Below are 13,506 nucleotides of genomic sequence, written 5' to 3'. Positions count from 1 at the left end.
ACAAGGCCATTTAAAGTCCAAGTCCAGGGGGCGTGTGCCCGGGTGCCCGGTGCCCTCGCTCCCTTTTCTGTCACAGCTTGGTCTCACTCCCGCCTCCCACTCCCCGCCCCCCGTGTCACTCATTCAGAAGTCCCTGGTCGCCTTTTCTGATTGTTGGTTATATGCCAGGTTCTGGGAGATACAAAGAGGAGTAAAATATAGTTCCTGCCCTTTAGAGGCCGACCAACTTGGTCATCTGTCCTGGATTTGGACGAATGGAGGTGGGTAGTTGGTGGTGGCTCCGCTTTCCGTGGTGCACTTGACTTTTCCTGGAAGCCACACGCTGGAAGCCTCTCCTAGGAGCTCTGACCTGTAGAACGGGCGTCCTCCGCGCTGCCTACCACGGTGTCCTGCATCCCCGCGACAGGGAACATATCACATCACGTTAATTACACATTATCCTCAGAGCCATCAGGAGACTAGGGCACACGAGAAGGCTCCTGCAGCCTGCGGGGACAGGCCACCCCCAGAACGGCCCACTGAGGCCACGCAGACAGGATGGCAGCTCCCCAGCGACCAGTGCATCTATCCACTCGCCCTTTCTCTTTTCCGTCAGGGAACACCCACCATCCTCGACGGCTGAGAAGAATGAGAACAGCACACACGTACGCTCCTATACACAGTGTTTATTTGTTCGGTAACGATTCACATTTTAAACAGCGCTTCCTGACATCGTACCAGCTGGCTCTTCTTTAACACAGGCAATAAGGGCGGCCATTCACATTCGACGGCGGGGGGGCAACCACACTAGATGGGGCAGCAGAGTCCCTCTGGGGGTGGGGAGGATGTCGTCTAGGGTAGAGGGCTTGTATGGGAAGGAAAGAGGAGAGAGTGGGAGAAGGAACACCCTGGCATTCACTGGAGTCAATACTCTTTCTAAGTAGTGCGTGATTGGCTCCGCTGGCAACCCCGAAAGAGAGGAGCGCCTCCTATCTTTGACGTCTGGCTGGGGGGTTGCCTGCGAGGAGAAGGAAGTTTAGGGACACATCTGACAAGAGACCAGCACCCACACCGATCAGGTGAAGCTTCCTCGATCTTCGGCCACCACTTACTCCCCCTATACTGGCTGCAGGAGGAAGAAGAAACCTAGAGCTTGCGTCCTGTGTTCAGCAAGAGAGATTCAAACCGGTCAGAGACCAAACAATCTATGTGAAGCTAGTCTGCAAACACACCACAAAGAATTTAGGGACGCTGTTTTCCTAGCTGCTGCTTAGGTATTTCTGGGACTCACCCAGCATAAATATAGTCTCCTGCCCCAAACAGTCCTCCCAAACCAGATCCTCTGTAAACAACTTGGCATTTGACTCCTGCCTAAAGTGGCTGGCAGCTCTGAAAGCCTCCATGTGGTAGAGAACGAGGTGGCCCAGCCCAGGCCGCCACTCAGGCTTCAGGTATTCGGTTGACTATGAATCAGTCCTTAGAATTCTCTATTAGACTGAACTAGATCCTACGCCCTTCTACCCAGGCAGATTCAAACCCTAGAAGTGAATCTGGAATCAATCCCATACTCTTGGGCGTCTCCTAATTGTTCTCCCAAGTTCACAATAAGCTGGACCCACACGTGCCTTCCAAAGTGTTGAAAGCAAATTTGCTTTCAGGGACTTCAGGCGGCGGGGCGGGGGGCGGGAAGGGGGCAGAAACCTGGCGAGGCCAGTCTCCAGGCCAGGCAACATGCCTGCTTACAGCTCTGGCTACCAACCTTCCTTTACATCACAATGCCTACCAATGGGCAATTCAGACATACCCTTTTAAATCTGGCATCCCGATTTTCTGGAATCTCTTTAGTAACACAATCTAAAAAGACACGGGCTCAAGTAAAGAGAGAACCTGAGTGCACTCAGGGATGACCTATCAAAATTATTCGAGAAGAACAGCGATTCTCTGTTATATAAACAATGACCTAGAAGTTTAGGGGAGAACCTGATAAAGTAACATATTCATACAGAAGAAGGAAGAAATAAGCTCTGGAGATAATTCTAAAGAACTTCTCCATTTATAAAAGCTATAGTATTTACATAGACATTTTCTCAAAATAGAAACAATGACCTAGAAGTTTAGGGGAGAACCTGATAAAGTAACATATCCATACAGAAGAAGGAAGAAGCAAGCTCTGGAGATAATCGCAAAGAACTACTCCATTCATAAAAGCTATAGTATTTACACAGACATATTCTCAAAATACTCTGCTTCAAAGGCTCTACAAGGAAGGGAGGGTACAGGGCAGAATGGTTGCATGCTGGACTCAAGGAGCCAAAGTCCAGAAACAGCTTTGCTCTCATGCAAGCAAAGCAAAAATATCCCTGAATAAAAGAGAGCAAAATGAGAGGCAGAAAGGAGGACGCCCACTAGGAAAAGGTGCTGAGAAAGCAGGGTGGAGATAAAGGGGATGAGGCCGCCAGCCTCAGGCATTCCTGACTTGAGTTTTCCTCTAAGCTGTGGACGGTGCACACCTAAGCACGTCCGAAGTGACCACGGTAGGAACAGTCATGACTGGAGGAACCACCCGAACCATGTCATAACCTATGGACCTTGTCAGAGGTGGGGCGTTTAAACTTCTCCTGCTCCCCTTCTGATAGGAACAGGGTTATTGTTATGGTCACTGAATACAGAGCAAAGGAACATGTGAGGAGAGAGGAGACAGGAGCCACAAAACAAGGAAGAGAAGAGGATTCTGGGTGGCCCGCACCACCCCCGTGTCAGTCTTTCTTGCTACCGCAGCCAAGGTACAGGTAGGGGGAGACGGAGGGGAGAAATGCTGAGGGGCCCTCCGAGTCAGAGGTAGGCTATCTGGGAGTCTCAAGAGGCCCAAACCAACCAGATGTGTTTCGGACGGATGAGAACCTGGGTCCCTGGAGCTTAGGACATACTTATCTAGAGAAGGTTTCATCACCACACCAAGAGATACACAATCAGGGCGTAACACACAACAAAATGTTGCAGGGAAGGACTTCACTGGAATTTCCCAGCAAGGGTTCATAAATTAGACACACAAAAAATAACACAAGATTCACATTTCCAAACTATCCACACAGAACACCTAGGAGGGGTTAATTAGGGGGTTGGAAGGGCAGCACCCCAGCCAAACGGATCGTGCTGTTATCCAAGGCCTCCAAGTGCCTTCCAAAGTGTTTGGCAACCTTCACGCAGAGGTGGTGGAGTGGGTGACAGAAGTCGTCCTCTCCAGCTGGAGAGAGACGGTACCATTCAGTTCACTTCTTCTGAAACTGAAGAGTCCAGCAGCCTAGATCTAGGGAGAAAAGTGCAAGTATCAATGACTTTAATTTTTTTCACGGTAGAGACATGGAGGGACCCTAAATGTCAGAATATCCCTCTATTTTCCTGTGCTTTTGTCTAGCCCCAGTGGTTTGTAAGTGTCCCTCCAGAAAGGCCCAGAGACTTTATCTTTTTCCATGATACACTCTTGAACATTGAACTAGACCGTAGTATTTTCAGAGGAGTGGGAGGGAGGGTTGCATCTTGAGCAAGATAATTCTTTGTGGTATGTAACTGCCACAAGCCCTGCACAATGCTGGCACAACGAGCCCTTACCCAGGAAAGGCCAGGAGTAACAGTAAAAGCCAGGAGCCCAAACTTCCAAATGTCTCCTAAGAGAGATGGTACCATTTCCAGCTCAAAACAACTGAGTAGTAGTTCACGGTCATGAAGTACCCTTACAAAATAACACTGGTTGAAAATAATTGTTTCCTGATACTCGGCTACTCGAGAAGGCTCCCACTCCCCAAATCTTCTAAAGAGCAGACTCGGGGTTGGTAGTATGTGTCTTCAACCCTCAGTAGTAACCAAACATTTCTTTCACAAGCTCTTCACCTGGTAGGGAGAGTCAACGAACTTTATCCTAGAGAGGAATCTTCGCAGCTCCCCGCGGCCAATTTTGGGGGTGGTCTCCCTTAGCTGGACCACTTGGCCCTCCATCAGTGCCCACCGCAGACTAAGCTTGCTGACCACCAGGGGTGCTCGATGCCCTTCAGAGCTTGGCCCTGTTGTCCTAGTAACATAAAAGGCATCTTTCCAGAGGTCGTTGATCCCAACTGAGGAAAGACAAAAACAAGAGCAGTTAAAAAGGACAGAAAACTTCAGCTAACAGGAGAGTGGTTTGGTTCGGCAACTGGATTCATTCACTCATTTCCTCCTTCGCTAATTCATAGAAGTTTACTGGGCACCTGATCAACGCAAGGCACTGACTAGACAATGGGTGCCCAGGGGTGCAAAGCAGCAAATTCTCAGCCTCTGTACCTGTGCTTCTCCGAAGCTATTTCTAAGAAAGCCCCAGATCAGGAAGTGAGAGGAATGGCCAACTGTGGCGACAACTTGGTAGAAAAGTGAGTACAACAAACTAGAAATTCTGAGAATTCCTAGACTGTCAGTACCTGGTGGCATAAGCTATGTACACAGCCAGTGTTTATTTTGCCTCATCTATAAACCAGGTATTGTAATAAAAATGGTCTCGATTCTTAATTACCATTACGTAACGTTCACTGAATAATAATTTATGCTACTATTGAAAAAGAGGCCATTTAGGTCCAGTCACAGGATTTTGCAAACTCACGCCTCCCCACCGCGGCCCTGCTGCGCACAAAGCCAGTGGGCAGGAGTGCCTGCAGGTTCCAGATGAGCTATTCTGCCCAGTGCAGCCCAGTGGGCCCACAGCCACAGCACCAACCTCACCTTCAAGGCAAACGAGTTTGTAAGGAGACAGCAAGTCTCTGAATGGCAAGGGAATATGGAAAAGAAGTGAAGAAAGGAACCATGGCCGGCCTGGCCGGCCCCAGCAGGACTGCAGACTCCCAGAGGCCAGTGTGGGACGGGACCCTCCAAGGAAGGGACCATCGGACGATCCCAGACCAGCTGCGGTGGCCGACTTTCCAGGGCTTTGCATTACAGGTCTCTAAGATGTGATCCCAGTTTTGCTCTGTGATATTATTTAGATGCACATATAAAGTAGAACACTTCCAAATGTTAACGGCGGTTATGAGCGGTCAGATTACGGGTGATTTTCCTTTTTCCCTTTTACTCCTGGCGCCAGTTTCTATGCGATGGTCATGTGCACTTTAGTCCAAAGAAAGTCTCTACTGAGCCTGAACGAATGCCCTGAGGAAACATCCTGCCTCTGCTTTATCCTTTGCGGTGAATTCCAGGTCCTAAGCTCCTACAAGGTCGAGAAACTAGTCTGATTTGTATTGCCAGCCCCGGGCACAGCGCCTGGTGCATGGCGGATGCTGAGCAAACACCTGCTGAAACATTAGCTCCGTGGACCCTTGGGGATGGGACAACACTGGCCCGCAGCTTCCAGCATGTTTGGAGGCTGGGGGTCCTCACCCCGTGAGCCGGGTGCTGCCCCCAGAGGGCGCTCTCAGGCGATGGCCCCGGGCACCAGGGCCACCAGGGGAAATGCGTGGGAGCAGCTCGGCACACGCGTCCTGCCGTCATCTGCAGGCACACACCCTCCCCTCGGTGGGACGACGGAGTCACCCTCACCACGGCCAGCACATCCCCTCCCCTCCTCTGTGTACACAGACCCCACCGTCCCCGGGACTTACCCTCTGAAGCCGTCACGGTGCCGGTGGCGTTGGCCAGATCCAGAAGAATGGAGGGGAAGGCTGGATGCAGGAGGTACAGGTGGTGAAGGCTGGGTGGCTCGGTTCCCGGGACGACATCCTGACAACAAGCAACAGTGAGAGCAAAGGTCAGTCCACACACCAGCGTACGATGTCACTCAGATGAAAGGGTGGTGGAGACGGTGGTGATCACTCATCCCCTGCAATCCCAACTATGAGGGTGTGTCTGAGAGAAACTCCCACATACGAGAGACATGTCATTTCAAAGAGCTGAAAACACTGATTAAACACTAACTTCTTCAAACCACTAGAGCTAGAAAATGCTTTCTCCCTCATGAGAAAAAGAAAGGAAGAAAGGAAATGGGCATGCCCCAGGAGAGAAACTGATGGGGGCCCTCGCAGTCTGGTGCCAATGGAGTATTAGGAACAAGTTCTTCCCCGACAGCAGGCAGGGGGCTTCGTGGAGGCAAAATCTGCATATAAAAAAAAATATTGAGCCAAAGACATTTGCTTTCACTGGATATTGAAGCCAATCGCAAGAGTCAGGCTAAAAAAAAATCACAAAGATCTTATCTGTTCCTGAAATAAACAGGAATGGACCAAACAGAACTCACTAATCGTAAAATAAAAATTCCAAGGCCTGAGTGTCAATCTCCTGACCCCCGACGGCAGAAAAAAATGCACATCAGGGACTTCCCTGATGGCACAGTGGTTGAGAATCCGCCTGCCCATGCAGAGGACATGGGTTCGAGCCCTGGGCCGGGAAGATCCCACATGCCACGGAACAACTAAGCCTGTGCGCCACAACTACTGAGCCCGCGCTCTAGAGCCCGCGAGCCACAACTACTGAGCCCGTGTGCCACATCTACTGAGCCCGCACGCCTAGAGCCCGTGCTCTCTAACAAAGAGAAGCCACCTCAGTGAGAAGCCCGCACACCACAATGAAGAGTAGCCCCCGCTCGACACAACTGAAGTGAGAGTGTCAGCCCTGCTTCCACACTGTCAGCAGGGGAGGGGACACGTGTGCGGGAAGCTCGCAGTGCGCTCCCACCACTGTCACAGAGCAGAAGAGGGCTTTCCCACACACCTCAGGGTCCCAGCACCAGCTCAGCTAACATGACAAGAAAATAGCCCAACTCCCTCCTCACTGCCTATGGCATGGTGCCCAAACTCCTTAGCGTGAAAACCAAGGTCTTATGCCTTTCAACCCCCATGTGCCTTCCTTAGCCTCCTACGATTATATGCCTATGCACCCCACGCTCCAAGAACGTCTGTGAAACAAGCACATGCTTCACTTGACTTTACCTGACCTTGGCCAATCTTATTCCCCCTTAGACGTCTTCCTCGTGAGCCCATTTCCACACATTAAAACACTTCTTGTCCGGAGGTCCCCAACTCGATGCCACCTCTTTCAAGAAAAGCTCCCTAATCGCCCCCAACAAAATGACTACCCCCCTCCCTTTGTGCTTCCATCTGAACTTCCTATGTGCACCTCTATTACAGCATTGGTAATATGCCTTTGTTTTGTGGTCATTTATAGACACTTACATTTGAGAGTCATCTGATCCGAGCCCCTCATTTTATTAAAGGAGGAAACCAGGAAGTTAAATGTTAGATAGATTGCCCACATTCACATGTCAGGGAACCGCAGAGTTAGGACAACCATTTACGGAAATCTGATCCGAAAGCAAGGGACCATGTTAGCATCTTCATTAACGGATAAAGAGCATGGGGCCCAAAAAAGTTAAGTCCTAGAGCACAGGGCTGATGAACGCAGGACTCCCCCTCTGTCAGGCCACCCGATCGCCAGGGACCGTCCATCTTCTCCTGCAGCGGGCAGCACTCTTCCTAGTTTACCCCGAGGTCCCTGGCACACAGTAGGTGCTGGTCAGCTGTGTTTAACTGGACTCAATCAGGGTGAGTCTTACTCAAAATCCCCAGGCACCTGTAGAGGTGGCCCCGTGCCCCCTCAACCCCGTTAAAGTGCTGCAGGACAGCATTTAAGACATTCTCAAACCTGCCTTCCGTGTATCGGAGCTTCTCTCCCGTGATCCCCCAGGTGAACCCTCACCTTCAGCCCAGCGTCCCCCACCTCTCTGCTTTGCCACCCTGCGGCCCCGCCCATTTCCGAAATCTCAGCTTATTCACCTCAAAGCCCAGCCTCAGCCCCCATGAAACCCTCCCTGCCCACTGCAGACCAGGCATGGTTATTTCTCTTCAGCACCTGCAGCACATAGGAATCAGCTGTTAATATGAGTCTAGACTTCACCCTCTACCTACGCCTCCCACTGTCATGGAGCCAGTAGCTGGGAGCCGTGGTCAGCTTTCGCTGCTCAGCGCAAAGGCAGAGCAGACAGAGCACAGCTCAGAAGGAGGCAGGTTCCTGCCCTGCCCACCTGAGGGCTGTTTCGTCTCTACCCATAACTGCTTGGAAGCGCGGCTGGTCTAATAACACCTCCGGACCCAGTCAGCCCCGGGAGCTGCTGCCATCTGACGAAGCGACACAGGGGCCCTCCCAGGCTCACTCACAGGATTGGGCGATGCAGCTGACAGCCCTTCAGCCCAGAAGAGGAAGACAGACTTCTGGTCCACAGCGGCTGCTGAGGTGGCTGGGGTTTCTTCCGTGTGACACGGAATGCTGTAACTCCAAGCGACCAGGCCAGAGGCCCCATCCACCACCATCACCTGCAGAAGAGAAGATGGTGAGTACAGGCCATCCTCAGAGAGACAGCGGAAAACACAGGCGCACCCAAACAAAAGCCCATGGACATGCAAATAACACATACATTAACAGGCGGAGCTTACCACATGCAAACAACGGGGTGTTCAGAGAGCGTTAAATAGCAGCTAGGCCCAGGACCCTAGATAGAGTCTAAAGGACTGCAGCCTTCCCAGGTGGGAAGGGACATTATAAATCATCTAGGCCTCCTCGCGTCCTCAGATGAGGGGATGGAGGCTCAGGGACAGGAAGTGACGCCGATTATTCTGCGTTCGGGACAGTCCTGGATGGAGCAACCATCCCACCGTGGAGGGGCTGAAACCCGACCCTCGTCCCTTCCCTCCAGCGATGCAGCTGCCACGATTACGGGGAACGTGATTCGGCGACAGCTCTGTCCCGTCCCCCGTGCTAAAAGCTTTACAAGTTTGACTCTGTCCTGTGCGTCCTGGCAGGTGCAGCTCAGCCCAAAGGGAGTCTCAAATTTAAAAGAGCATAGTCTGAACAGGCACAAAAACATAAAATTAAGAGAAAAATTCACTCCTTAGTTGCATCTCTCAAGGGATAATTAAGGGGATTAGATTTATAATCCCCGGCAACACTTGTATCTCCTGTCACCCCAAATACCTCACACCGCACAGTTCTAGAACAAAACAGCCTCTCCTTTGCCAAAATCCCCGAGAAACTCCCCCATCACCTCCAGCCCCAGCATCTCCACGGCCTCTGTCCTCAGTGTCTCTGCCCTGCACCTCCTTCGACAATCCCTTCCCTGCGCCCCCAGCGTCCTGGGCCTGCCGTTCTCTGCCCAGGATCAGACTCTGCTTCGCCGAGAGCAAGCAGAGAGGAAGCAGGCTAGCAGTTCAAGATTCCTTTCGTTAGTCTCGGGGAGAAAAGAAGTCTAGAGACACTGCACTAAAACACTTTAGCCAGTGACACGTATTATTCCATTTAACTGTCACGACAACCCTATGAAGGCAAGTGGTCTTATTACTCCCGTTTCACAGATGCAGAAACTACAGCTGGGTGAGACTGTGTCATCTGCCCAAGGTCACCAATAAGTCAGGGACTAAACCCCTTTTGTACCCTTCTTCCTTCATCCTGCTGGGAAAGCCAACGGACATTTCAGTCTCTACCTGAATTACCTTTGAAACACACTCAGACACTGCTTCCTTCCTGTCTAGCACTGCTGGAAGACTCTCCCCGAAGTGGTACTTGTGTCCTCGGATCTGTCCCCTGCCCATGACTAAATAACCCTAGGCTCTACGCCTCATCTGAATTCCGCAGCCTGGCTTTCAGGCCCTCCACCAGCTGAGCGCGTCCTGACTGCTCTGTAAGGAAGGCCCCTCTGCCCAGCCTTCTATATCCATCCAGCAAACCTCTTCCCTGCTCTCGTGACTCTGCACATCTAACCCCCAACCGATGGGAAGCATCTCTTGACACCCTTCACTCCATCTGCTCCCCATGTCCCTGTGGCATCGTGCGAACTTCCGTTCCAGCACTTACCACGACATACGAGGTACAGGCACCCCGGTGACTGAACCACACGAGGCAGTGGCTTGTTCCCATTGACGCTGTGTCTCCACAGCCATCATCTGCGCACCTGGCACAGAACCTGGCATACATGAGAGGCAGTGATTAAGTGTTTGTTGAAGTCACTCTCAGGGAACAGGGTACAATCGTATATAAATACATATTTCACGCTGAAGATAAACCAAAACGCTCAGTCGATTATAAAAAAAAGGAAATTTTAAAAACTCGAATTCCACCTGTAATGTTAAAGGAATGAAAACTGTCTATCCAGTCATTAAATCCTCACAATATACAACTTGACATAAAATCAGAATGACCTATTTGTGTCCTTGGAACACACCTTACCGTCTATCTCAGGGAGCAGGAGCTCCTGCCCCTGCCTGCCTGACCACCCTCCTCTAGAAACGCAGTTCAGCGGCAAGACTCTGCTCACCTTTTCCGCCTTCATGAAGTCCTCCGTAACAGCCCAGCCACCCCGGCTAGCCCACCTTCTGTGAAATCTAGGAGTATGTGTACTGAAGTAGTACATTTATGTATACCTGCCTTTCCCCATCAAGAGACTTCAGAAGGCTCCTGTACATTGAGAATCCAGAAGGAACTCCTGCATAGGAAGGAGGGCAGCTAGAAAAGCTTCTGATGCTGTAGAGTTTAGCACTGCATTGTGACTTTTCATTTTATCCATTCAGCTAGACTTGGAGCTCTTTGAAGGAAGAGACCATATTTTAGGTTCTTTTTATTTCTCACGATGCCTAGCGCAGGGCTGGACACCAAGTTTACACTGGATATATGTTTTGACTGATCTGGAGTCCCCAGGTTTTACCTTTTTCATCCCAACTCCATTCGGTATCTGCAGGAGGAAGTCTAACGTCTCATCATCCGTGAAATACCCAGGAGTAGGCTGGCTGCAAGTGAGAACAACGTGAGTGATTAGAAGTAAAGGAGAAAAAGAGGAGACCCTAACTCCTTCCCGCCCCCTTCCCTTGCACTAGCCCCAGATATCAAGCAATCATTCCGGGCGATTTTGAAACGCGGGCAAGTGGAACAGAAAGCACACTGCCCACCTGCGCAGGCCTTGGAGGCTCAAGGTCCAGGAAGGTGTGAGATTTTGCCCCTGAAGCAGGACGAGGCCTTGTCTGGTTGTGATCAGGAGGTTGCTGCTGTTGGAATCCGGCACCTTCACCACCTGGAGGAGCTCCACCCCATCACTGCGTTAAACAAGACCCCGACAGTTAGCCTCAGGCTTGGATGAGATTCCTGCCCTGCTTATTTTGGCTCTTCCTCTCGGCGTACGTGTTTGTATAGACCCTCGCATTTGTCTTCCACCAGTGTCTTGTCAAGCAGGGCACTCTGCAATTGCAGTTGAATCTCCTTTTCTTGGTTTCTTTAGAAACCAAGGAGCCCTAGAAAATTCAGGCAAGTTCAGAAGGAACTGACAGGAGAAGTGCATCTCACGCTGGATGCTCTGGGAAAGAGAACAGAGCTGAGGACAGTGGCAGGGAAGGAGACGGAGGTCGGGACAGGATGCTTGAAACTGTCATTCAGCTCGGACAGCTGCTCACACCATACACTTCATCCAATTACTTCTCCCTCTGTACAACCGGGACTACTCTAACATCTGTCAAATGCACTGACACAATGCGATACTGCCTAAGAAAATGCTAGAAAATGATTTGAAGCTTCTGGGAGGAAAAGAACGAAGACAATTATTACCCAGGCCTGGGGTGAAATGAGTAGAATCCACGGTAGATAACAAACAACATGCTTTTAGTTAAGAAATAAACAAGAAAAAAAAAAATAAGATTTCATGGATGCTGCCCTTGCTTCTGCCAAAGTGATTCTTCAACTAAGAGAAAAATACGGGCGAAGAGCAAGGCCGATCCTTCCGCACCGTTTTACAAGCAGTTGTGTTAAATCAATCTACCTCCCTACCTGAGGTTCCCCAGTCTCACCCTGCCCTGCTCTGACTGCCACGCCAAACGAATATCCTTCTTCGCCGCCTACGTGCGAAGTGATCACACGCCACGGGCACCCACACGTAGACGTCAACGCTTTATGTCACCAAGAGAAGAGCACTTGTAACTCCCCTTAACCAGATCAGAAGGTGGTATATGAAGGCCAGCACTGTTTTCCCCCCCAAACCTCTGCCCACGTGTTCACCAGCCCAGCCAGACAATGACTTGGTCTCACTGTGACGGGGCCAGATCGCTGCCCACCTGTAAATGTCAATGAGCTCTGACAGGTTGCTGGATCTCCGCCTCTCCCACTCGGGCTCGTCTATCTGCAGGGAAGGTGGTAAGCTGTCTCGATTTTGGGCCTGAACAAAAATGTCCCGCAGGGCGACAGCCTGGGTATTTCCTAGCAGCACAGAAGAACCAACACGGAGAAGGTGAACTTTACAGCACTTTTCCAGGGTGAGGATGGGAGCGAGAGACCCAGAGCCTGGGCAGGTGGATGGGTCCAACACAGCCCGCCCGGCCCAGAAGGGAACGAGTGGGGGGGATGGGCAGAGCTTCTCGTTGGAGAAGAGTGAGTGCCCTGCGGCAGGGGGCCCGGGCAGAGGAGGTGACAGAGGGCTGGTGCCAGTGACTCGAGGCTTTCTGACTCCAGGCTTTCTCTTCGTCACACAGGGAGGCCTCACCGTACACCCATGGGGACAGTAGCAAAAATGAGCCTTGCTTCTTACCAAAGCCAAACAGGATGTAGGCAGCCCCGCTGGTGGTGATGTAAACCTGAGGGCCGATCAGGTTCCCCACTCCCACGATGTTGTACTTCACGGGTCGGCCCACGGGACTCCCTGTCCGGCCAGACACCAGCAGAAAGCACAGATCTGGCTGACGAAGTGAAAGACGGGGGTTGAGTCCATAGAAGACTTATCGTTTCCGAATCAAATCGTTTCTCTAGATAGTCATTGCTTCCTCATTAGCTAAGAGGTCAGAAACACCTCCCAAAGTTGGAAAGCCCAAAGCCAAGCCCACTTCGTTCTACTTCCCTGGAAGTTAGAAAGTGGGGCAAATGCCCCATTCCCTTGTTAGATGGTAGCTCGGGCAAGTTCTCCGAAGCACAGTTGTTGCTGACAAGCAGTCTCCTGAGGCAAAGAACTCTAGCCTAGAGCTAAACAGAATAGAGCCGACCCCCGGTCTCTACCCCCACACCCAGAAATCCCCAGTAACATTTGGTCCCAGGAGAATCAGAGCAAGCAGTGTGCTCCCATCATGACATACACATCTGGCCTGGCCACTATCAACCTCACCATCAAGCAGAGATCAGCAAACCTTTTCTGTGAAGTGCCAGACAGTAAGTATTTTACGTTTTGCCAGCCAGATGGTTTCCGTAGCAGCTACTCTACTCTGCCACTCGAGCGTGAGAGCAGCCATAGATAATACATGAATGAGCAGGCGTGACTGCGTCCCAATAAAACTTTATGAAAACAAACTGCAGGCCATAGTTTGCCAACCCCTGCGCTAGAGGAGTTTCTTTTGGGAATAGAGTCACTGGTTGGGAAATATAAGGACTACATCGATATCTTGACTTCGGTAAAGCTTTTGACAGAGTTTATCATCATGGATTCTTATGGACAAGATAAAGAAATGTGGTTCTCAGTGTACCCTGAGAAAGGGCCAGTGCCAACCCAGAGGGAGGTTTCAG

General features: G+C 51.0%; 1 protein-coding gene across 2 annotated transcripts in view; it reads right to left on the bottom strand.

Annotated features, from left to right (window-relative positions):
- Positions 1–645: 645 nt before the first annotated feature.
- The window catches only part of FAM234B (family with sequence similarity 234 member B), a 36,549-nt gene continuing 23,688 nt past the window's right edge, over positions 646–13,506 (bottom strand). Inside the window, exons 6-13 of one of the 2 annotated variants that reach the window (XM_082352592.1) lie at positions 12,545–12,692; positions 12,075–12,216; positions 10,923–11,066; positions 10,682–10,763; positions 8,145–8,300; positions 5,598–5,715; positions 3,868–4,088; positions 646–3,286 (exon numbers count right to left, since the gene is read on the bottom strand). In XM_082352592.1, coding sequence (XP_082208718.1) covers positions 3,281–3,286; positions 3,868–4,088; positions 5,598–5,715; positions 8,145–8,300; positions 10,682–10,763; positions 10,923–11,066; positions 12,075–12,216; positions 12,545–12,692 — 1,017 coding nt within the window. In that variant the 3' untranslated portion in view covers positions 646–3,280. Of the gene's footprint in view, positions 3,287–3,312; positions 4,089–5,597; positions 5,716–8,144; positions 8,301–10,681; positions 10,764–10,922; positions 11,067–12,074; positions 12,217–12,544; positions 12,693–13,506 lie in introns of those variants that run through there. The other variant, XM_082352591.1, reaches the window with a different exon arrangement.

Source organism: Balaenoptera borealis, assembly GCF_965194805.1.
Source record: "Balaenoptera borealis genome assembly, chromosome: 13".
Taxonomy (NCBI): Eukaryota; Metazoa; Chordata; class Mammalia; order Artiodactyla; family Balaenopteridae; genus Balaenoptera; species Balaenoptera borealis.
Note: the sequence above shows the minus strand (reverse complement) of the source record. Positions and strands in the feature narration are given on the sequence as shown.